Below are 23702 nucleotides of genomic sequence, written 5' to 3'. Positions count from 1 at the left end.
CCTAGGGTAGTGAGTTTCTCAGACCCTGACCTAGCCCTGACCCATGCTCATAAACCAGTGGTTTCTGGAGCAAATACCGAAAGCTGAGAGAGGATTCCTCCCTGGGAGGCTAGTGGCCCTGATCACACCACCCCAGTGCCTGCAGGGAATCCCCAGGGAAGAAGGCAGGCCAGAAACCCATAGCAGCTTCTCACAGTCACCCACTACTTCAAGCTTGTTTGCCATCACTTAGGAAGCTCGGGTTGGGGCCGTTGTCATCTCTGAGTCTGTTGAGCATCTGACGTCCTTTCCAACACAGGCGTTCAACTATGTCACATCAACTATGTCTGGGACAGCAGCAGAGCCATAAGCTTGAAGCTGTCCTTATTATGATCTCTCCACATCTCGGGGTCACTCAGAGAGCTCGCTAATGCCAGCTCGAAGTCTCTGTTTTCCCTGTGCTCCCCTGGACCAAGTTGGTTGGGGTGACTTTTAGCTGTAGCTATGAGCCAAGTGTATTTAAAATGCTTTTGCCGAGTGCTGGGAGAAGCCCATGACCTGCTCGTGAAGCTGCCTGTGTCTGCCCTGCACCCTTTCGGGAGGGAATTGCCGCACCGATGTGTCCATACTGGAGAGTGAGGACAACACTAGCAAGGCCACTGACTAACTTGTCCTCCGAGAATTTTGCACCCCCAGCTGACTGGCAGCATTTAAACAGCAGGGGACAGCAGAGCCATCCCCATCCACTCAGACCCTCCAGGGGATGGGGAAACTGCTTCTGAACGTCGGGAATGAGTAGGCAAGGGATAGCCTGGCAAAGACTGGGCTGGGACCTGGCCTTTGTGTCTTGGGAGGGAGCAGTTCCAGGATCCCATGGCTTTGATGGACACATTGTTGATGGGTAATCTTTAAATTCCACGGTGTATATCCAGCCCAATAAAAAGACCAGATGGCAGTGGTTTAACTTGTACCCGATAGTCCCTGGCCAGGGAGAGGTGGGATGAGAGTGTAGGCCATACTTCCTATGTACCCTCCAGGCAGGAATGACTGCTGCTGTTACTTCCTGTCTACCCCTGCAAATATGCAGCCATTCTTGCTAGCTTTCCAAAGGTTTGCAGTTTGAATCCACATCCCCTGCAGGCGGTGGAAAGTTTGGGCGGTCACCACCCTCAGCCCTCTGCTTGGCCAGACACAGAGCCTCTGTGTGTGCTTGGAGCCCAGGCTCATTCACGAGGAAACAGGGTAGGTGTTCCTGCACCCAGGAGAATCCAGACTTGTTTACTGCAGCAGTGCTTGGATTTTTGTGTAGGCTGCCTGCTCTCCTCCTGGGCTGTCTTTCTCAGCTCCCTTGGCTGATTGAGATTTTGGCAGCAGGAGCCCAAAATGTTGGCAGCATTCTTTGGTGCTGATGTTGGGGAGCGATGCAGGTGACCATGGTCGGTCAGTGAGGATAGAGGCCACATAAACTGGAATGCGTTTTAGAAACCAGGCCTGCACTGCCCTGTTGCTCTGAGCACAGGCTGCTGCATCAGCCCAGCCCAGCTTGGGTGGATGGCAGCAGGGTTTGCTACTGAGAAGAATGTTGGTGGCACCTCTCTAGAGCTAAGTAAGTCCATTCAGCTTTCAGCTCTGTCCCCTCCACCATCTAAAGCTCAGGGCTCCACTTCTAAGTAATAGCATAGAACGTCTGCCCTGGTGGTACAGCCAGAGACTGCAGTTTTGATTCTCCATTACAAAACAACCTAAATACCCAACTACATGGGACAGGGTAAATGAAGAATAGCTCAACTATACAATTCATTATTATGTAGCTATTAAGAATAAGGTTGTATAAACATTAATATCATGGAAACATATGATACATTATTTCTTTAAAAATGCAGGTTATTAAACAGTATGGTCTTATTTCAGTTAAAGTATGTGTGTGTGTGTGTGTGTGTGTGTGTGTGTGTGTGTGTGTGTGTGTGTGTGTGTGAGTTTTTAGAAATGGCTAGAAGTGTATGCCCAAAAATGTTAGCAGAGGTTATTGCTAGGTAATGGAATTATAAATGATGTAAACTTTATTTCTGTATCAGCTTTGTCCCAAGTTATTACCAAAAAAGTGTGGTACTTAGGATAGCCCAAAGTTTTATTTTTTTAAACTGCCCATCACATTACTTCTGCCCAAAACAGTCAGATTTGAGGGGTTTGTGGAACTTTTTTTCCTCAAGAGTCTTCCTGCCTCATCTCCAGAAACTTGCACCCCTGGAGGGCCCCTCTCTGACCCCTTTCCAAACAGGACTTCACATCAAGTCCATATAAAAACAGCCATGCCTGGAATTTTCTGCATTTATTTGGCAAAACTGCTGTTAAAGACTATTTTCAGAGATCTTTGACGGCCCACATAAAAGCCCTGGGTAATTCTCACAATTCAGAGCCAGAGGAAGTTTGTGTCTTGCAATGAACGGGTGATCTCTGCCCTAAGACAGTGAGGGGTGTGACCCATGCACCTCAGCCAGGGCAGCTAGGAGGCAGGAGCTTTTCTCACCTACGATTCTGATGTGACCAGTCAGTCCTTTCCTCTCCTTTTTTAATTACTTGGCTTTTCCCTTCTAATGACTTTCTTCTTTCATATTATCATTTTTCATTATAAGCTAAGTCAAGCCATTTTTGAAAGCAGATGAGAACTAAAAAATGTCCTTCCTCTAGTACAGCATAAGCTCCCTGAGGTCAGAGACCGTGGCTTTTCATATTTATATCCTCAGGCCCCAGAAGAGGGCCTGGCGTGCAACAAATGGCCAGTAAATGTTACATGGATGGATGGATGGATGGATGGATGGATGGATGGATGGATGGATGGATAACCAGGGAGAACACAGGTAGGAAGGGTTATTTCTACAGTTCCATCCCAGTGCCTCTCTGGCGTCTGTGGTTGGCTCCTGTCTCCGCTAGGTGATTGCCATGTCTTCTAGGGCCCCCTCCGGAGCCTATGCTCCTGCTGACAGGCCAATTCTCCTAGAAGGTGGTGCTGAGACCTGCCTGATCTGGCAGGAGATTCTCAGCCCCATTGGCTGCGCTTATATTCCCCTCCCTACTCCTCTCCTTCTTACCAGTTTCAACTTTTACTTATTTGTACCTAAACTAGGTAACTTTAACTGATCCAAAAACGACATCCTTAAATAATTGTTTTACCTAAGTAAGTCCTTCTGTCCCAGCGTCACGTTAGAACACAAAAAGCACTAGTCAAGAGGCAGAAGGCATGGGTTCTAGTCCTGATCCGCCAGGATGCCCATGTGCTTCTCATAAAACAGGATTAGTGGTACCTGCCCTTTCTTACTCCTGCATTGTTGTGAAGGTCAATTGAAGTAGGTCATGAGGTCCAACTTAAAAGATAAAATACCAAGTCTCTAGAACACCACCTCCCAAAAAAAGGCAGGGTGAAGGAAGCTTGTCTCAAAACCCTAGGGGGCTGCTCTCCCTCGGAGGCCTGCCAGCAGAGGTCAGCAGCTGTAGGAGGACACAGTAGCCCAGGCATCTTGCTCTCACTCCAAAGGCCACTCCCGCAGCTGGCAACTTCGGATGTGAGGACCCAACAAAGGGAGCCCAGGGTATGGGGCATCTGCTTTAAGGGAGGCTTGTCTCCCTCTGGCTTCCTGAAGAGAGCATGTAACCAGGTCTATGGCTTCTCCTTTGGCAGGAACAGCTTGAGAACTACGACTTCACCAAATTCCACTCACTGAAACCCAAGTTGATCGAGGCCGTGGATAACATGCTGAGCAACAAGATCTCGTCTCTGATGAACCTCATCAGCCAGGAGGAGATAAGCATGCCCACACAGCTCGTGCAGGGCGGTGCCTTCGACGGCACCACCGAGGGCCCCTTCAACCAGGGCTACGGGGAGGGCGCCAAGGAGGGGGCCGATGAGGAGGAGTGGGTTGTGGCCAAAGACAAGCCCGTCTACGATGAGCTTTTCTACACCCTGTCGCCCATCAATGGCAAGATATCGGGCGTCAACGCCAAGAAGGAGATGGTGACCTCCAAGCTGCCCAACAGCGTCCTGGGCAAAATCTGGAAGCTGGCCGACTGTGACTGCGACGGCATGCTGGACGAGGAGGAGTTCGCGCTGGCCAAGCACCTCATCAAGATCAAGCTCGATGGCTTTGAGCTGCCCAACAGCCTGCCCTCCCACCTTGTGCCCCCCTCCCACAGGAAGTCCCTGCCCAAGGCCGACTGAGGGGCAGGCGGTGTAAGGTGAGGATTGGAGGGCCTGGGCTGCAGCCTGCGCTGCCACTGACTCACCGAGCAATGCTGGGCAAGGCACTGCCCTCTCTGTGCCTCAGTTTCTCCATCTGCGGAATGGGGAGGGCAGACATTAGACACTAGATGGGGTTCTTTTGCCTCTAAAATTCCCTGAGTTTCTGTTCATATACTGAGGGGAGGGTGGACAAGGGGATTGAAGATTTGAGAAGAAAGAGAAATTGCCCAAAGAGTACTCAGAAGCTGCAGAGACAGACATGGGGGTGGGCTTCGTGCAGTCCCAGGAGCCGCAGGAGGGAGCTGGGGGCTCTTCTGGGCTTCGCCGGACTCCTCTTCCTCATGCACCTGCCTAGAGCCTCTGTCTGTCCCTCAGAGGGCACCGGAAGGAAGCAAAGCTCGTCTTACTTATTTTGTTTCCTACTCTATTTAGAAGGGAAACAAAATAGAGCAGAGAGGGTGTCTGTTCTCTCCAAACCATCTGCCAAAGAGAAGACTGCTGCCCCGAGGTCTGAAAGGAGGATACATGTGTCTGTGTGTGCCCCTGACCTTTCTGCAGGGGTCCCCCACAACGGCAGCCAGGTCAGCAAAGTGCAGATGTCCCAGCTCCCCACTGACTAGCTTCCCAGGGCCATCCCCCCAACCCCAGGGCCTTCGCAAAAAAGTTGTATTTGGTTAGGAATTTAGAACTCACAATATTTATTAACCCCTGGCAAGATTTCTAGTATTCATTCCAAGTCTTGTTGAGGTTTGAAGATTAGCTGTTCTTACTGGTTTGTTCAATAATTTGTAGCAAAGTCTATTTATCCTTCTTAAACCACTGTGAGGAAAAGAGGCAGTCCTCCTCAATCATCAGTTAGTGTGGTTACGTGTCCCCAAGGCTCCTTGGTCAATGGCAGGATTGAAATTCACCACAAAAATGTGTCTTGGTGCACACAGCATCCTGGACCTGTGGACACAGCAGGAAGAGGGGCCAGCCTGCCCCAGGCTGTCAGGTAGAAGAATCAGTCTACTAGTGTTACACACTATTTTTATAAAAAATAGGTATTTTTATTGTGTTCAATTTTGCTTTCTTACAGGATAAAAGCCTTTATACAGAAATAGGATGGAATCTTCCATTAAAAAAAACCTTTCCTTCAAGGGCTGTGTGTTTTGTATTATGAATGCCCATCATGAGGCAGCATTTGGGCACACTCCCCAACCCTGGCTCCTGCACCCCCCATAAAGCTTCCTGGACCACTCGCTCAGATGCCTGTGCCAGGTGGAAATGGTTACTGCTCACTGCACCCTCCCTGCCATGTGGGCTCCAGCTTGGGAAGGCAGCCTGGGGGCTCATTTCCTCCATAGTTATGCAATAAAGGAGAAAGACACAAAATAGTGGTGGCTGTGAGGTCTGGGGCCCTGCAGACAGTGGAAATGAATGAAATCGGAACAGTCCCACCTGAGCCTTCCAAAAACCAGATTTTTTTTCTGAAATCACCTGTAACATCAGTGTCCGAACTGCAGACTGAGGGGAAAATGTTTATTTTAGAGAAGTAGCCAGGTGCCAGCCCTTGTGCTCTCTAGCTTACTTTCTAAATAATGTCGTTTTAAGAGAACTAAATGCATAATATGGCTTTTAATCTGAATGAGCACTTTTATATTAGACACATAAAAAAGGGACGTCTATAATTACAGTTCTGTGATATGAGCAGATAGTTCTGTGAGCACATGAGGGCTGCCAACGGTGCAAGCTCAGGCCAGTCCTGCCAGGGTGAAAACAGAGAGAGAAGAAGACAGAGTTCATTTGTCCAAAGGTTTAGAGATGCCAAGGTTAGCTGGTTTTCCATTCAGATTTATCCTGCTGCTTTAACTCTGCTCAGTTGTCATATATGAAGACAAATATATATACATATATATGTCACATGAGTATGTATTTTTGACACTTGTCAATGTGCATGTATGCAGATAGGGCCAGGTGTTGTCTATTTAGAGACAGACAGGAAAACTGTTTTCGAGGTTTGTGGTTTCTATGGGAAGGAACCTTCTCATGGCATTGTGATCCCATCCCCCAGACCCTCAGGTGGGAGAACATCCGCAGCCGAATCCTTTCCCTGCTGAGAAAAAAAGGAAATCACATGTTCTTAATATCTTCTTTTACAACATGAAATTATTCATCATGAAAAGTGGACTGGCAAGAAAAACGCTGGAAAACATCAATGATGGGGACTCGTGAGAACTCACACAAAGTTCCCTGAGTCTGGGTCCAAACGCCCATCCTCCGACCCGCAGTGCAGCAGGGCCGCAGAACACAGAGCCCCCAGGACCTCTTCACCTTGACTGACTACATCACCCTCCCTGAGTCCCACAGACTTCAAATTAGGCACTCCGTAAAGTGTTTATGGATTGGGCAGGGGGTGGAAGTAGGTAAACTCTAGCACTATGAAACTATTTTCATGCTCTCCATGATTCCACAGAAGGAAATCTAAGAATCTTGAATCCTGAAATCTCGATTTTCTACACGGCACATAATAGCACCTAATACAGCCTCTAGAGTCTTGAGTTTAGGGGAGGAAAATGAAATGTTCAGCCTTCTCTTCCCAAAGTCAGCTTCCAGGCAGTAAGCCTGCTGAGGAGGCCCTCCTGAGCCAGTCTGTAAAGAAACTGCCCTGAGACCTGCTGACCCTCACCAGCTCCGTGACCACGTGCACACGTGCCAGCTGCCTTGGCCTTGGACTCTAGCCCACTGTCTCAACTCCTCTCTCCACATACCCAGATGACCCAGGGTAGGGTCACTCCTCGAGGCAGGTGGCCCTTCACTGAGTGGGCCGTCACTTCCCCAGGGCTGGGTGGGTTCTCTTTGTCACCATTCAGCAACAGTGTCCTTGAGCCGGGGGTTGTGCTTCCTCCTACCGGGTAATGCGCCTATGTATCATGGGACTGGCGTCCGGTTGGGTCGGAGAGGAGTGAGGAGAAGCAGAATGCCTCCTGCTCTCCCACCGAGCCCCCTTCATGGCCATCCCGCAGAAGAGGCCTCAGTAGAGCCCTGGCCCCACCACCCCTGACAGCCGTCCTTTCCTGTGATGATCCAGGTCTCCTTGGGAGCCGCCTGTCCACCACCCTGGGAATGTCTCATACTGGAGTCTACCCACCAGGGTAGGGGTTAACCACCGGAGTCATGGCTTGGCGACTGCCGCTGGGCCCGTTCCACTTGGCACCATCACACTCCTGTGTTATACCCAGAGCAAAACCCCAGACAGATTGCCTTGACTATAAGGAAAACATCTAACAGATACTGTTTATTTCCTCCAAGGAATGTAGCAGAAGAATTAATATTCTTAGGACAGATAACCACTGAGTTTATTCAAGGAAACATGGGCCTAATTTAAGAGTGTATCAGGTTATATGTTAGTCAGCAGTTAATACACAGTGCTTCTATTTTTTGTAATCTTGTTTTGAAGTGTCAAAAAAGACACGATCTACTGATCAATAAACTTCTGAAAAAAACCACTACCTTTCCTTCATTGGCTCTGGTTTTCCAGTGACTGAGTACCAGCTGTCTGAGGGTAAAGTCGAGATCCCTTGAATCCATTCTAAGAGTTAGGGGGAGGGCACAGCCTGGCTGCACACAGGCCCTGCCACCTCTGAATTTTCCTGTGTTCTCTCTGACAGGAGACTCCCCAAATGGGGCCTCTTTAGAAGGAAAGCAGCTCTGTCTGCTGAGGGCAGAGGCTAGGCCTTGGAGCAGAGCCCCCAGGGAGGCTCAAGCTCCAACTGAGAGTGACTAGAAGCCAAGCTTGGAGGGGACTGGAGACAGACCCTCCCATGGCTGGGACAGGGCATCCCTGAGCACACTCACAGGAGACAGCGGCCTGCCATGACATCCTCCATCCAGCACAGAAGCAAGCCCGTGCTCCCTAAGACATAGTAGTGCTAGAGTGGATCCCTGTCACGCCCTCCCCAGGGGTGAACTTCCCATGGAAGACATCTAGGTTTTTCCTGCTGGCCTCCATTTACCTTTCAGGTGATCCAGCCCTGGAATTTTTTTGCTGAGCTCTCCCAACTTCCCCATCTTCAGTCTGAACCATGAAGATAGGGTGAGACAGACCCCATCCCCTCTTTCCAGGATGGATTCTGATTCACTTGAGCCAATTAGAGTATTTCATCCCTCTGGTCACAGAAATTGGTTCAGAAATGGATATGTGACTCAATTCAAGCCTATGAGAGCCACACCCCTCAGACTTCCAGCTTTTGAGAGAGATGTTCTCTCCTGTCAGAACCAGGCAGTGTAAAGAAGCAAACCTAGTGGTGCAACAATATAAATGGCATTGAGAGGTGTGTCCAGAGATGCTGAGGGCAGGGAAGTGAACGTAGGCTAGCAGGAATCACCCTGTGGAGCATGAAGATAAAGGAGGCACTGAGAAAGACCAAGGGAATCCAGGCCTGTAGTAACATCATTTGAACTGCTGGATCAAACCTTACCTGAAGTCCTCCTCCTGCCAAACTTCTCAGTTGTGTGGGTCAATACATTTCCATTATGTTGTTTAAACCTAGTTGACTGGAGATTTCAGCTACTTCCAATGTAAATAATCCAAAACTGTGTACTGACCAACAGAGATACTCTTCAGCAGGGGCTGCGATCAGTCATTGCAAAAAAGGAGCTAGTGCTTTCAGCGTGTACAGTGGCTTTAGCTGCACTCGAGCTAAGGAGGAAGACAAGCAGTTCCCCAGACCCACTCAACAATCTCAGCCCTGGGCTAGGTTGGGTGTATTTCTCTCAAGGCCTGGAAAGCCGAGTCCAGGATCTGATGATTCTCCTCCATCTATGGCAGTGACCCCAGAAGAGGATGAAGGGCTCTGATCTGGGGTGCTCCTTCCAATGCCCACCCCAATAGATGCTCACAAAGAGGCCCTGTAGGGGTGCAGAAGGGCAGTCCCAGACTAGAAAATGGGTGCAGAAGCTTCTAACCAAAGGCTAGGCCCTGGTGCCTTTTACCCTGACTGCAGGTCCCCCACAGTGCCCCCACCAGGAGCTGCCTTGAAGCCATCCCATGGTCTCTGCATCTTGAGAGCCAGGACCCCCACCTGACATGGAGGCATTTGCGATGCAGGGATAAGGAAGGAGGAGATCATGGAGCGATAGTTTGGAGCATTCTTGAGCCACCCCCTCTCAGTCTGAGCCAAGTCCTGCAGCAGGTGGGAGGACAATGCCAGCTATGTGTATCACTCCTACCCCACTGGCTTAAGAGGAGGGCCATGGCGTGGCCCCAGCTCCAGCCTCAGCCCCAGCTGATGGTTCTCCCTCCCCACACAGCTCTTGCTAGCTTCCATTTCCATCCAGCCAGTGGTTCTCCTCCCCAGGCCTGGACATCGCCAAGGTGAGCAGTTTCCTGTTTTCCTTCTACCTGCTCTATTCATCCCAAGGAGAAGCAGCCAGTTGCTGCAATCCGGAGGAGAGCCCTAGGAGCTGAGGTCTGAGAAGAATCTGGAGAATGGGATGGGGCAAAAGGGTCCTGGGTCATTCAAGTGCAGGGCACCAGCTAGGAGCACCAGACCCTTACCTAGCTAGATCTCAAGCCAGAACATATCACCAAATGTGGGGACAGTCTGACAGGGAGGGGCCCACTGACCCTCAGAGGCACACCACTCCAAGGGAGTCATGCATATCCACACTCCTCCCCCAAACTCCATGCCCTCAGCATCTCCAGTTTAGGGAAATGTCCAGTGGCCCTTTGTCCCCAGAGGGCTACAAGCCTGATGGCTGGTCAGCCCCACAGTTCCCAGCAGTCCTTGGGGTGACAGGGCACCTGAAGCAGAAGATCAGCCACAGAGCCTGGGGCTCTCCCAATCCTGTCCTGCCATGGACTCTGCCTACGAGATGGGCCATGTTCGCAAGCTGCAGGCGCGGCACACACGGATGCAAGAAAAGACTTTCACCAACTGGATTAACAACATCTTCCAGCACAGCAGGGTGAGTGCAGCTGGGCTTGCCCACAGCCCACCTCTCCCATCCCTCAGCTCTCAGGCCAGTGGACCCTGGCCGGGCAGCTGTGAGTTCATCTGGCTAAGACCACTTCTCTTTTCAACCCCAAAGTATAACTGAAACCAGTACTCCTTCCTTGAGGCAGCTACTCTGGGCTGCATAAGGCTGGGCTGATTCTGTCCGTTCCCCCATCCATTCCTAGGTGGGCATCAAGATCCAGAGCCTGTACACAGAGCTGGCCGACGGCACCCACCTACTGCGGCTGCTAGAGCTCATCTCTGGGGAGGCTCTGCCACCCCCCAGCAGGGGCCGCATGCGTGTGCACTTCCTAGAGAACAGCAGCCGAGCTCTAGCTTTCCTCAGGACCAAGGTGGGCACTGGCGGAGGGCTTCTGGACATGGGAGAAGGTGGGGTGGGAGTAGGGAGAGGCTCGACTAGGAGATCATCCTTCCTGGGCTGGCAACAGGGCAGAGCAGAGAATCTGCAGCCTGAATCTGGGAAGAGCAGCTGGGACAGCAGAAAGCAAAGCCTTTCCCTGAGCAGTTCTCCCAGGTTCGAGAGCACCCAACTGACTAGAGCAGGGACAGCCATCGTCCGGCTGCTGGACTGAACTATGCCATTGACTCCCATGAGAGAATCACAGGAGAGATTCCATGTACTCCTAACCTCTTTTCTTCGTAAATGAGGAAATCATTTACCAAGCAAGACCCAGGGTCACTGGCCGGCAGAGTCCAGATGTGGGGCTAGGGGAGGCAGACTGAGGACAGGACCCAGGGAAAGAGCCCCAGACACTGAGCCAGCAGTGCAGGGAAAGGGTGCAGGGTCTGCTGTGTGGGAGCTGGACCAGACAGCAGGGTGGGGCCTCCACAGCAGCCGAGAACCAGAGTCACCTGAAAGGGAGGGATGGCCCAAAGAAACAGTCACTTAAAGAAGGCGAGAGCCCCAGGGACACAGAGGGACCCTCACAGCCAGTGTCGGGGGCCGCACGTGGGTCACTGACACTGAGAACCAGCCTGAGGGCTCCTGGCCTCAGGGGAGGCAGTGAGGTGGCTTTTCCTGGGGCCACAGTCACCGTTCTAGAACTGGCCTTGAGCAGCTCTCCCAGGTTCGAGAACTGAGCCTGAGTGTGTGTGCCTGCCATTTATGTACCCGAATGGAGGCCCCAGTCAGCCCTCTGGGAGACTGTATGCTAGAGAGAGGCCAGAGAGCTAAGAAACCTAAGCATGGCATTAAAATACTAATGCTATATTACTTCATGCTGAGAATTTAAGAATGGAAAAAGTGTCCTTTAAACTAGACCTTGAATGTTAAATAGGAGTCATATAGACACAGATGGATGTAAGACATTCCAGATGATGTTCAGTATATAGCAGCATGTTGATTCATTTATTAATTCATTCAACATCTATAACTTGAGTGTCTACTCTGTGACAGTCACCTTTCTAGCCTTGAGGGATTCAGCAGTGAACAAGATCAGCAAAAGCAATTCAGTTCTCATGGGGTTTGCATTCTAGTTGGGAGAGAACTTGCAATTCCATTTGGCTGGAGCAGAGAATACATTAACGAGAGCAATAGTGGGTATGTGGAATTATACTGGAGTTGGACAATGGAGGGCCTTCTATTCTAGCCTGCATTTGAATTTTATGGTGATGCATTGGCACTATTCTTAAAGCCTGCTAATGGGCCATGGGGGTCAATGAAGACTTTCCTAACCAGAGTAACAGGGTAAGGAAGAATTTACAGTGATATAACCTCTGAGAGTGATCATAGACAATGGAGCTATAAATGTGGGCTGGCTGAAGGGGAAGAGAAAGTGGTCCATCCATGGTAGAAATAACTCTGGCTTTGGAATCAGATTGCTCCTAGTTGTGAGATTCTGAAGGGGTTATTTAAACTCTCTGACTATTAGTTTCTTGTTTTGTAAAATAAAGTCCAATTTATAAAAAAAAAAAAAAAGAAAGAAAGAAACCTAAGCATGGGACAGAAGCATTGTGGCCACGAGCACATGAAAGAGCAGCAAGCTGCCAGCCCCAGAAGGCCAGGCCCCATTGGTCTGAGGGATGGTGGCCTGTGAGCCAGCCACATCCCTTCCAGGAACTCAGGAAGTGTGAGCCCCGGGGCCCCTGCCAGAGGCTCTGCAGCTCCCCTCAAGCTTTGATACCCAGCATGTCACTGACATAGCCTATGAAGGTGAGGGCCTGTCTCCACTATACATACAAGGCAGCTGTGGTCAAACGTTGCCCCAACACGTGGTTACTAAGTAACCAAATGTGGGATGCACTCATTTCTGGAGATCTTATAATGTGCTGGGTGCTTCGTGCCAGGCTCTAGGGACCACAGTCAGCAAAGTCCAGACCTGATGATAAGGGGCCCACTATTTCAGGGGAGACAGTTTATTTGAACCCAGATCAACAGTGTGCTGGTAAATGTTTAACAGCCAGCTCTCAGGGAAGGCAAGGAGAGGGGATGGAATAAAAGCCCTGGTTTGTAGCATTTGCTGATTCCCATGGTGTTGATACCCAACCGTGGTGAATTTCAAGCTACCAGCATGACATCACTAAACACATCACTGTCTGGGATCTGTTATGAGCAGCCTCCAACACCCCAATGACCAGATGCTCCAACTTCAAGCTGAGGTGAATACAGGGCTCAGGTGTGCCAGGAGGTGAGGGCAGAGGTGGGGCAGGTCCTTCAGAGACCAGGCGGACACAGCAAAGTGTACCATGGGGAGTACCTGGGGATGCAGCCCCTCCTGCCATGCTGGTGGTTGGCTGAAGCCAGCTTCCAGCCAGGTCTTAGGGAGAGTCTCCCTTTCTTTCTCCTTTCAGTACATATTTATCCGTTACCCACTATGTGCCAGACACTCTGCTAGGGACTTGGGAGACACCATAGAACAAAACCAAGATCCCCACCCAAGCAGGACCCATGGATCAAGCATGTGTGTTTGGGCCAGAGGAATAGTCCTCAGGTTTCGATTTTAAATAATGTGGCAGGATAGACCCCACGAGAAAGTGTCCTTTGAATAAAGACTTTAAGGAAGAGAGGGAAGTAACCTTGTGGCTATCTGGGGAAAAAATACTTTCAGACAGCAGGCCTAGCAGGTACATGGGCCCCAAGGCCTGTGCTTAGAATATTGAGGAACTGCAAGAATCCCACGGGCCTTGGAGCCTGTGGTCCAGCAGAGCAGGACGGAGCCAGAGGGTGGAGGAGCCCAGGTCATGGCGGCTTTGATGTCCACTCTCTTTCTTTCTCCCCTCGATTCACTCCCAAGGTTTCAAGTTCTCAACTTCAGTGCACATAAGAGCCACCCAAGGTGTTTGTCCAAATGGAAATTCTTGTGCCCTTGCGTAAAGCTTGAGAGTCTGAATTTTTAACAGAGGGTGGAACACTGATGAAGTGGGTCGTGATTCAGGCGTGAGCCTGGGACCCGAGCCCCCCACCCCACCCGGGGGATACTGAGAGGCCCTGAGAGGTGGAGGCGGGCAGTTGTTGTCTATTGAGCTCATCCATTGACTGTTATGACCCCTCATTTCCAGCCCCTGTAGCTGAACCCTGACCTTACACTTACCTGTAGCCCACATACAGGGAGTCCCACTCTAGCGGTGCAGCCCAGTTCACCTGGTCATGGCTTTGCCCAGGTGGGCTTGAGGCCAAGTCCCCAAACACTTAAGTCTTCACTTGCCTGGCCTTGTGCCCTGCCTACTTCTCCCTTCGGGACATCTTGGGGTGGGACAGATTCCAGGACCCTCCCATTCCCCAGCTGGCCCCCTGAACTTTTAGAACTCTGAGTCTTCTCTGGCATAAGGGCTTCATGGCTGAGCCCTGCCAACTGTGCCCACAGGTGCCGATACCCCTCATCGGGCCAGAGAACATCGTGGACGGAGACCAGACGCTCATCCTGGGCCTCATCTGGGTCATCATTCTGCGTTTCCAGATTTCCGACATCTCCCTGGACAGGGTATGTCTCAGCTCCCAGCCCCCAGTTACCAGCCCAGCCCAGTCTCACCTCAGACCCCTGGGGACAGAGCAGTTCCACCCAACTGTTAGGATCCCCAGAGCAGATCCTCAGCATCCTTGCAATTAATATTCTCTCTTCAACCACGGGCAAAGAATTCAGACTGTCAGAGAGACTACAGTAGGCTGAAGTGAGAACTAGGGTCATGGGCTTCCAACCTGTCTTGCCAATGGGTTTCAGCCCCGGGCAAGTTCGCTATGGATTCAATGTGACCAAAGAAATTGACAGCAAAACGGTTCTTTGGGGTGAAAGGGTTTATTACCCGGCTTGTTCTCTGGCAGTAGGTTGAGCACTACCATGTCTGCCTCTACCCAGAGCACTGGGCCGAGCTCTTCATAAGACTCAACAGCCGTGTATTGCCCACAGGTGTGCAGTGAGTTAGTCAGCCAGGGCCAGGTGAGAATCCTGGCCACAGGAACTCTCATTTTATCCACACAACCTGACCTGGGACAAGTCATTCACGAGTAAGAGGGTTGAGGTGACTGCCCAGCATCTGCCTTTTGCCCCCAGTTTGCTGCTCTGGACTTGGGACTGAAGTCCTGTGATTCACTACAGCTTAATGTACTATTGGGGGGAATGAAACATTTAAAGGGAGTGCAGCCCTGGAGGTTCACAAGTCCTAGTATCCCAAAGACCTCAGAACTGGCCCCCATTTCCCTCTATTCTCCCTCTCATGTTCCCACAATGGGATCAGAAAGAGAAAAAACACAAAGTCCTTATATTTAGCAATTTTTATGGTTTCATGGTTTCAAAATACCATCTAAACTCCATCCCAGTGTTAGGAAAGCCAACTCAGAGAATGAAACTCTAATGGAAAGAATCATCAATTTGGCTCAAATCCAGAAAGACCCTTCAACTCATGATGCGACTGTGCCCCCCAGGAGGGCAGGAGCCTCCCCTGGCTTTGTCCGCAGAGCCTAGCACCCATGTGGAGAATGGATGGATGGATGAATTTCTAACTGACATCAAGCTCTTCCAGGGAGTCCCGCTCTCTCTTCCCAGCCCCTAAGCCAGTTCCCAGCACCCCTACGCCTTTTCCCTTGGGAAGAGCACATCTGCATTATCCTCCTGACCAGCTACTATGTGCCCCACTGGCTCTGTCTGTCTGCAGCCCACTAGGGCCTGCTCCCCACAAAACTCAGGCATGTCTGGGACCAGGCTGGCCCCGCTCCCTCGCATGCTCATCCCCGGAATCTCTCTGGTTCATGTCTGCCAGCCTAGCCCTGCCGCTCAGGATGTCTGGGCCTGCCTGGTTGTGACAAAGCCTGCTCCAGGCCTTGAGCCCCCACCCCCTCACTACAGCCCATGTGTCCTTGCTACCCAAGCTCTGGGCCCAAAGGGCAGTAAAATGCAACCTGCTCTGCTTTGACATTTTGAGATTTAAACAACAATTGGGGGAGGGGGAGAGCAAATGTGAGGAGGGGTGGGAGAGGAAAAAAGGAGAGGGAAACTTTGGGTTGTGGGGGGCCAGGGAGGGAGCAGATGGAAGGAGACTACTTCTGAGGGAAGGACAGGGACTAGCAATGGAAGGTGAGGGAAAGAAGGAGGCCAGAGGAAGGTGGGGGAAAGGAAGCACTGAGTGGAAGAGAGCGGGCAGGGCAGGTGGGCGTGCGGGTGGAAGCCAGGGTGGCTGAGCCAAGGAAATTATCAGTAAGAGGAATATGCCGGGGTGGAGGGGACTGAAACCAGATATGGATGGCCATTCTCCAGCCTGAAGTAGCATTGCCGGCTCTGCCCGCAGGCAGCCGTGTGGGGAGGTGGTGGACAGGTGGGCTCACCGTGTCACAGGTGGGCTCTCGTCACACGTTTCTGGGTCAGGTGAGCCGCTCCCATCAGCTGGGGACCCTGGGCAGCTTCCTAATCTCACTGCATCTGTCTGCCGTTCTCAGCATGTAAATCCTAAGAATGCCTATCTCTTAAGACTGTGAGGGATGAAGAGCCACATTCACGGGCCCAGTACCTGCCTGGCAGAGGGGACTGGGACCCAGTCTAATGAAGCCCCGGGTCGGGGTTGGTTAGCACAATGCCCAGCCCATCGTAAAGGCTGGAGAAATGGGGGCTGGTGCTGTTAATGTTCCTACTTGCAATTTAAAGCCAGCTGCTCAGAGGAGACAGACAGCTTTCAGGCACCCCACATCTTTGGAAGGATAATCTCCACAAAGGAAATCAGATGCTCTGAAGAGAGGGCAATCTGCACCCACTCCAGGCTGGGGAGCAGGGTCAGGCCTATGCCCAGCCAGCCTCCCACAAAGCTCGCAGGCTCAGCTGCCTCCCCACTGCCCCTGCGTGGGGACATGCTGCCTTGTTCCTCCAGGAGGAGTTTGGGGCTGGCGCAGCCCTGCTGTCTGCCAAGGAAGCTCTGCTGGTCTGGTGCCAGCGGAAGACAGCCTGCTACGCGAACGTCAGCATCACTGACTTCTCCCGCAGCTGGAGTGATGGGCTCGGCTTCAATGCCCTCATCCATGCCCACAGGTGTGCCGAGGGAAAGGGGGCCCAGCACCTGACTGGGCCTGACCTGGCCTGAAGCAGGCCTCAGCCTTCTGCCTGGGGGCCTCCACCCACTGAACCAATGCTCCCAGGCTTGGGTCCCCAACATTCTCTCACGTCTCTCTGACCCCTGCAGCCTGGGCACAGAAGTAGGGCGGGCTGATGTCTGAGGCCCTGGTCTATGATCATCCCTCCCCCTTTCCTAGGAAATTCTGTGAAACTGGCCAGGTTTGCCTTTGACCTCTGCCTTTCTCCCATTTCTGTGCCCCTGATTCTCTTTTCCATCCTCACCCTGGCAAGTGCCCACCCTTTTGGAGCTTCTCCCCTACCCACGAACCTGGCACCTGAGCAAAATCAACCCTCCCCTATCAGAGCCCTAGTCCTTCAGATAACCAGCAGGTGGAAACTATTGTGCCCTAAGGGGTGAGTGGCCAGTAGGGGCTTATTTGCCTTTTTAACAAGTCCACTTAAACCTGAGTAAATCACTCCAGTGAAGAGCCCTGCCTGCTCTCTGTCCAGGCCAGACCTGCTTGACTACAGCTCCCTGAGTCCTGACCGCCCACTGCACAATCTTGACCTTGCTTTCTGCATGGCTGAGCAGGAGCTAGGCATTGCTCAGCTGCTGGACCCCGAGGATGTGGCAGCTCCACAGTCTGATGAGCGCTCCATCATGACCTATATCTCCCTCTACTATCACCACTTCTCCCGCCTGCACCAGGGGCGGACAATCCAGAGGAGACTTGTTAAGGTTGGTGACAAAGGGAAGGCGTCATCAGGGAAAGGTAGGGGTGAGAGTGGAATCCAGAGTCAGACACACCTGGGTTTGAAGCCTGCCTCTGCCACTTGCTAGCTGTGTGGCCTTGGCCACGTCACCAAACTTTACTGTGTCCCATCTGCAAAGTGAATAGGACAGTGCCTGGGCAATGGAAGGCTGCTGTGAGTGTTAAGGGAGCATAAGCAAAGTACCCAGCACGGTGCCCAGAACACAGAAAAAGCCAGGCGAGTGACATCCCCTCCTCCCCACTCCCTGATCTTGGGCTGTTAAGCTCCTAATGGGATTAAAAGGCTCAGAGAGCTGGACTCTGCCAGGACAAGCACAGAAGCAGCTCTGTTTTGGGGGTCTCTTACTCTCTGGGCACGATGGCAGAGGCTGAGGCCAGGGAGGATTGTTCTCAAGGTTGGTGTCTCAGTCAGACATTGGTAGATGATCCAGGCCAAGGGCTCAAGCTGCTTTAGGGGTATGGGGGCATCAGGGAAGGGGAAGAAGTCTCAGAAAAAGAATAGCACCCCAGAGGTAAGGATGAATGGGGTAAAATAAGATTGAGGAAGGCAGGATGGGAGCCCCATACTCCCACGTCTGAGCGTGCAAGGCTGGGGACCCACTTCTCTGGCGATTGGGAGGACCCCCACTTTAGTGCATCTCAGCTGAGGGGAGGAGGTGCTGCCCAGCTGGGCAACCCTGGCTGGCACTCAGCATCCAGAAAGCAAGTGCCTCCATGCAAGGGCCTGATCACCTCCCTTGTCCTCCACCAGATCCTGCTCCAGCTCCAGGAGACAGAGGGGCTGCAGACCCAGTATGAACAGCTGATGGCCGACCTGCTCTCCTGGATTGCAGAGAAGCAGGTGCAGCTGGAGGCAAGGGAGTTCCCAGACTCCCTGCCAGCCATGTGCCAGCTACTGGTGGCCTTTGCCTCCTTCCGCACCCAGGAGAAACCACCGCGGCTGCAGCAGCGATGGGCCACGGAGGCCCTGCTCTTCCGGCTGCAGACAGCACTCCGAGCCCAGAACCGCAGGCCGTTCCTCCCTCATGAGGGCCTGGGCCCTGCGGAGCTGTCTCAGCGCTGGGCAGGCCTGGAGCAGGCAGAGGCCTTGAGGAGCCGGGCCCTGCAGCAGAGGCTCCTGCAGCTAGAGCGGTTGGAAAGCCTGGCCCGGTGCTTCCAACGCAAGGTGGCCCTCCGGGAGAGCTTTCTGACAGATGCAGAGCGAGTGCTGGACCAGGCCGCAGCTCCACAGGCCAGCCCAGCCTCAATGGAGGCAGCCACTCAGAGGCTGGGCATGCTAGAGGCCAGTATCCTGCCCCAGGAGGGGCGCTTCCAGGCCCTGGCAGAGATGGCAGCTGTCCTTCAGCAGGAGCAGTACCATGGTCAGGCCAAAGTGGCCTGCAGGTGAACTCCTGGCATATGGCTATCCTCAGAACAGGCTAAGGCCTCCTACCATACCCCATCTTTCCAAAGGCCCATTTCTGGCCACAGAGGAGAGGGGCAAATTAAGGATTCAGGGCTCCCTTTAAAAAGATCTAGCTACCACAGATGCCTGAAATTCCACCATCCATAATTTAACCCTTTTGGTAAAGCACTGTCCTTTCTAGATAGCCCCTTATTGATTCATTCATTAAACAAGCATTTATTGAGTAATTACTGTGTCCCAGGCACTGTTTTAGGTGCTGAAGATTTAGCTGTGAAGAGGACAAACAAAATCCTTCCTCTCATGGTGTTTACACATGACTAAGGAAAACAGATAAATAAGAAAAATGTGAGATAGCAATTAAAAAACAATAATAAAGTATATTGAGCTGGTATGTAGATATACAGGGATATATAGGATAAGGGGTAGGGTATACAAGGTGACAGGGTTGAAGGAGAAGGTTAGATGGGGTGGTCAGGAGGTTCACTTTTGAGCAAAGACCAGAAAGAAATGAGGGGGCCAGCCATACAGATATGGGGATGGACTGTAACAGGCCGAGGGAACAGTTAGCCAGAGGGTCCAAGTCCCAGCCACACAGCAGCGGTCCCAAGAGGGAACGCATGACTGGCATGTTGAAAAATAGCACACAGGCCAGTGTTGGCTAAAGTAAACAAGTAGTTGTCGAGGTCAGGAAGGTACAGGTCAATGGGTGGAGGCAGAGATCAAGTTGGGTCCTGTAGGGCACAGGAAAAGCTTGGTGTTTACTCAGAAAGATAAGAAATCACGGGTGGGCTTGAGCAGAGGAGTGATACAATCTAACTTTAGTTTTATAGTGATCCAGACAGATGCCATGTCAGAAACAGACTGCAGGGGCAAAGGCAGGAGCAGATGGACCAGTTATGAAGCTATTGCAATGATCTAGGCCAGAGAAGCAGTGGCAGGGATGCTGAATGGTGGGATTCTGGATATAGTTTAGATCCAAGAGGATTTGCAGCCAGATCAGATGTGGGGTATAAGAAAGATATCAAGGTTTTAGCACAGGCACCTAGAAGGATGTAATTACTATCACCTAATGTGAGGACTGGAAAGCAGGCTTAGGGGGATATGAAGGCCTGAACCCTCCAGGCCCTCCTCGTGGCTTCTCTGCCTGGATTTGAAAGCCAGGGACACACTGCCCCAACCACCCCAGGCTAGGATGTTTCAAGCCCCCAGCTTCAGAGCTTGGGCTCCTCCAAGACAGCCAAGCCCCCACCAACTGTGGCCCCGAGGGGCCCTACCCACCCAGACCAGTGGAGACCACCCTTATTCTCATGTCCTCCAGGCAGCTGGAGATCACTCAGCGCTGGGAGCAGGTCCTTCAACGTCTCCAAGGGCAGAGGAAGCAGCAGGCAGGCATGCAGGCTGTACTGAGCCTACTGCAGAAAGCAGAGACTGCTGCCAGCCAGCTCAAGGAGCTGCAGGTAGGCCCTGGTTCGCAGACCCCTGGGAACATGGCAGGGTTCACCAGCACACTGGGACTGTGGTGACCACTCGTCCACTCCTGGCCAGGTGCTGGCCAGTTCCACGGCATGTGGGCAGCAGCCGGCAGAGGTAGTGGAGCTGCTACAGAGGCAGGACCTGCTGGAGGCCCAGGTCTCAGCCCTCGAGGCCCATGTGAGCCATCTTGCCCACCAGACCACAGAGCTGCACTCCTCCCTGGGCACTAGTGTGGAGGTGCTGCAGGCCAAGGCTCAGGTGCTGGCCCAGCTCCACCAGAACCTGGTATCTCTTGTCAGGGCCCGGTAAGAGCTCACCTCTACTCTTCTACCTTTTCCAGAACTTTTCTATAACCTGAATTACCTCCCGTCCAGATTTAAATACCACTGGCCTGGCAACTTCCTATACACTGACCCTTACCCCCAAGGCCTCTGTCTTTCCTGTTGAGTCATCCAGGGTAAAGAAAACTCCTAACTAAGGGGAATGGATGTGCCTGGTGGGGAGCCCTTTCCCCAAACCCTTCCATGGCCTCTGCCATCCCTCAGGCGGGCCTTGCTGGAGCAGACCCTGCAGCAGGCAGAGTTTCTGCACAACTGTGAGGAGGAGGAAGCCTGGTTGAGGGAGTGCACGCAGCTGGTAGAGGATACAGCCCTGGGCAGGGATCTCAACCAGATCGCAGTGGCCCTGCAAAAACAGAAGGTGCCAGCTACCCTATGCCCTGGTGGTCCCCACTTCCCTGCCGCCCTTCCCTTCCCCTCACCAAGCTGCCTGCTCTGCACTCCACCAGGCCCTGGAAGCAGAGCTCCGCAGACACCAGGTCAAGTGCGCGGATCTCCTGCAGAGGGGACGCGACCTGCGCGCCCGCGGACCCCCGACGCAGTGGGATCCCCGGGAGCGGGCAGAGGCGGTGCAGGGCTTGTGGCAGTGGCTTCGGGGCCTGGCGGCCGGGTGGGGTGCGCGGCTGCAGGCGGCCCTGCTCGTTCAGCAGGTAGAGCGGCAGCCGGCGGTGGGTGGCCAGGTGGGGTGTGCAGGGTCAGTCGCACTCAGCTGCCTCCTTCCCGCAGTACTTCACTGATGCAGCAGACGCGGCCGCGTGGCTACTACAGCAGCAGTCAGCGCTGGAGAGCACGTCCTGTGGGCAGGATCAGGCAGCTGCCGAGGCCCTGCTGCAGCGCCACCCGCGGCTGGAGCGCACCGTGCGCACCTTTGGGGCCGAGCTGCGGCAACTGGATGAGCAGGCGCGGGCGGCCGCAGCCCGGGCATCGCTTGCAGTAAGCGCGGGGACGCGGCAGGGACCCAGACCTACAGCTCCGACTGTGCACATGCTCTCCGCGTGCGCCCATCTCCCACCGCCAGGCAAAGGGCGGAAATGCGAGGGCTTTGGTGGCCCTGTCCTGGAACTGTGGTCTTCCCTGCACACCCCTCCTCAGCAGCATCTCACCTGCTACACCAGCCCAGAGTTTATAAAATCCAGCCTGCCCCTGGGCATGGAGGTCACCTAAGTATGACTTTGCTCACTTTGCCCACCAGTTCCCAGGCATTTTCAGGCTCCTTCAGGAATGTCCCTGTTACTTTCACCGCCCCAGGTACTACTACCTCTGGCCCCACCCTGCCAAGCCTTCTGATGCTTGGGGGAGCACCCTCTGGACACACTGCCCCCTGTCCTGTCCACACAGGTGGTGTCTGCCCTGGGCTCTCCGATGGAAGACCCAAGGAACCTGGGGGCCTGCTGTGAGGTTTCTGGCCATTCGGGCCCCCTGGGCACCCAGAAGATGGCCTTCCCTGCTGAGCTTGGCCCTGACTTTGACCCAAACACCATACTCCAGACACAGGACCGTTTGACCCAGGACTATGAGGGTCTGCAGGTCCTGCTAGAGGTAATGTTCCATGTTTTGGAAATGTTAACAGAGCACACACTCTGTGCTAGACCCTGGGCTGTGAGCCCAGGGACAGAGTAGTGACTGGACATGCTCACTGCCCTGAGGATTTATGTCATGGCAGAGAAGATGTGAAATATGTCACTAGATAGATGCTAGTGTGATTGGAGCAGGTGAGAGGAGAGCCCGCATCAGGCTGGGGAGGCTGGGGAATCAGGAAAGGCATCTCTGAGGGAAGGCCATTTAGGCTGAGACCTGAACAAAGAGAAGCTGAGAGGAGGTGAAACCAGGGGAGGGAGGGAAGATACTGAGGAGACCATGTTCATGGCAAGACCTACACAAAGGCAGGGAGGAGGCCTGATGCAGGAGTGCCCGGAGCCTGGAAGTAGGTCAGAGTGGCAGGTGGCTGGAAGAGAGCCTGGAGGGGAGGCAGGGGAGCCAGCAGAGCCAGGTCCCTCGGGAAAAGAGTGGCTGGTCCCTAAGAGCCAACTGCCAGAGGAGGACAAGGTCGAAAGAGCACCTTCTTCCCGGGCCCTGAACCTGACACTGAGCTCTGCCAGCGTCCTCCCCTGGACCTCAGGCAGAGGGCCCAGGGCCCAGTAGTGGGGCCAGCACCCTCTCGGGCCTTGGCCCTGGGCTCTGCTGGTGTGTGTGTTGGGGGTGAGGGGTGGATCACGGGGACCTGGTCTGAGCACCCTGTCGGGGACACTGGCCCTCTCACCCCAGCCTCTGGGCCGACGTCTCCACAGCACCGCAGAGCCAGGCTGGAGGAGGCAGTGGCCCTGTCTGGCTTGTACAGCTCGTGTAGGGATCTCCAGTCCTGGCTGGAAAACCAGACCAGCCTGTTCCAAACGCTGCAGCCCCAGGCTGACAACTTAGAAGCTACCCAGCTCAAATATGAGGTACGGCCCCCTTCAGCCAAGGCAAGGCTCTTACTACCGGCCCTGCTGCCCCTCCTTACTACTGTCCTTCTCCCCCTCACCTTGCAGCTGCCTCACCATCATTAACTGCTGTGCCTGTTTTCTGTGTTAACCATGGTCCTGAAAGGAGGGGGCAACAGAGCTGGCCTTGAATTTTTTTATTAAGATATAATTGACATGCAACATTTTATTAGTTTTGGGTATACACGATAATGATTCAATGCTTGTATGTATTGAAATGATCACCACAATAAGTCTACTAGCATCAATCATATAAATTTTTTCTCTTGTGATCAAAAGTTTTAATTATTTATTCTTTTAATAACTTTCAAATATGCAGTACAGTATTATTAACTATAGTCACCATGATGCACATTATATGCCCTTGACATTTATTTTATAACCAGAAGTCTGTATCTTTTGGCTCTCTTCATCCATTTTGCCCACCCCCTACCCTCCACCTCTGCAAACCACCCATTTGTTCCCTATAACTACGAGCTTGGGTTTTTCTTTTTTATCCCACACATAAGTGAGATTATACAGCGTTTGTCTTTCTTAGTCTTATTTCA

The 23702-nt window shown here is 52.7% G+C and overlaps 2 protein-coding genes across 3 annotated transcripts in view; both read left to right on the top strand.

Moving 5' to 3' along the window:
- EHD4 (EH domain containing 4) overlaps positions 1 to 7701 on the top strand; it is a 68926-nt gene extending 61225 nt beyond the window's left edge. The window contains exons 6-7 of one of the 2 annotated variants that reach the window (XM_037018849.2): positions 3656 to 4209; positions 6267 to 7701. In XM_037018849.2, the coding sequence (XP_036874744.1) occupies positions 3656 to 4192 (537 nt within the window). In that variant the 3' untranslated portion in view covers positions 4193 to 4209; positions 6267 to 7701. Of the gene's footprint in view, positions 1 to 3655 lie in introns of both variants that reach the window. The other variant, XM_017642852.3, reaches the window with a different exon arrangement.
- A 1808-nt stretch (positions 7702 to 9509) lies between these two features.
- Positions 9510 to 23702, top strand: part of SPTBN5 (spectrin beta, non-erythrocytic 5) — a 47044-nt gene continuing 32851 nt past the window's right edge. Inside the window, 14 exon segments of the mRNA XM_073241707.1 lie at positions 9510 to 10046; positions 10048 to 10162; positions 10377 to 10544; positions 14016 to 14132; positions 16504 to 16661; positions 17196 to 17424; positions 18210 to 18841; positions 20182 to 20320; positions 20409 to 20641; positions 20882 to 21035; positions 21124 to 21324; positions 21401 to 21607; positions 22013 to 22213; positions 22963 to 23115. Coding sequence (XP_073097808.1) covers positions 9949 to 10046; positions 10048 to 10162; positions 10377 to 10544; positions 14016 to 14132; positions 16504 to 16661; positions 17196 to 17424; positions 18210 to 18841; positions 20182 to 20320; positions 20409 to 20641; positions 20882 to 21035; positions 21124 to 21324; positions 21401 to 21607; positions 22013 to 22213; positions 22963 to 23115 — 2805 coding nt within the window. The 5' untranslated portion in view covers positions 9510 to 9948.

The sequence above is a fragment of the Manis javanica genome, chromosome 8, assembly GCF_040802235.1.
Source record: "Manis javanica isolate MJ-LG chromosome 8, MJ_LKY, whole genome shotgun sequence".
Classification (NCBI taxonomy): Eukaryota; Metazoa; Chordata; class Mammalia; order Pholidota; family Manidae; genus Manis; species Manis javanica.
The sequence above is the reverse complement of the archived record's forward strand: the minus strand, read 5'-3'. Positions and strand labels throughout refer to the sequence as shown.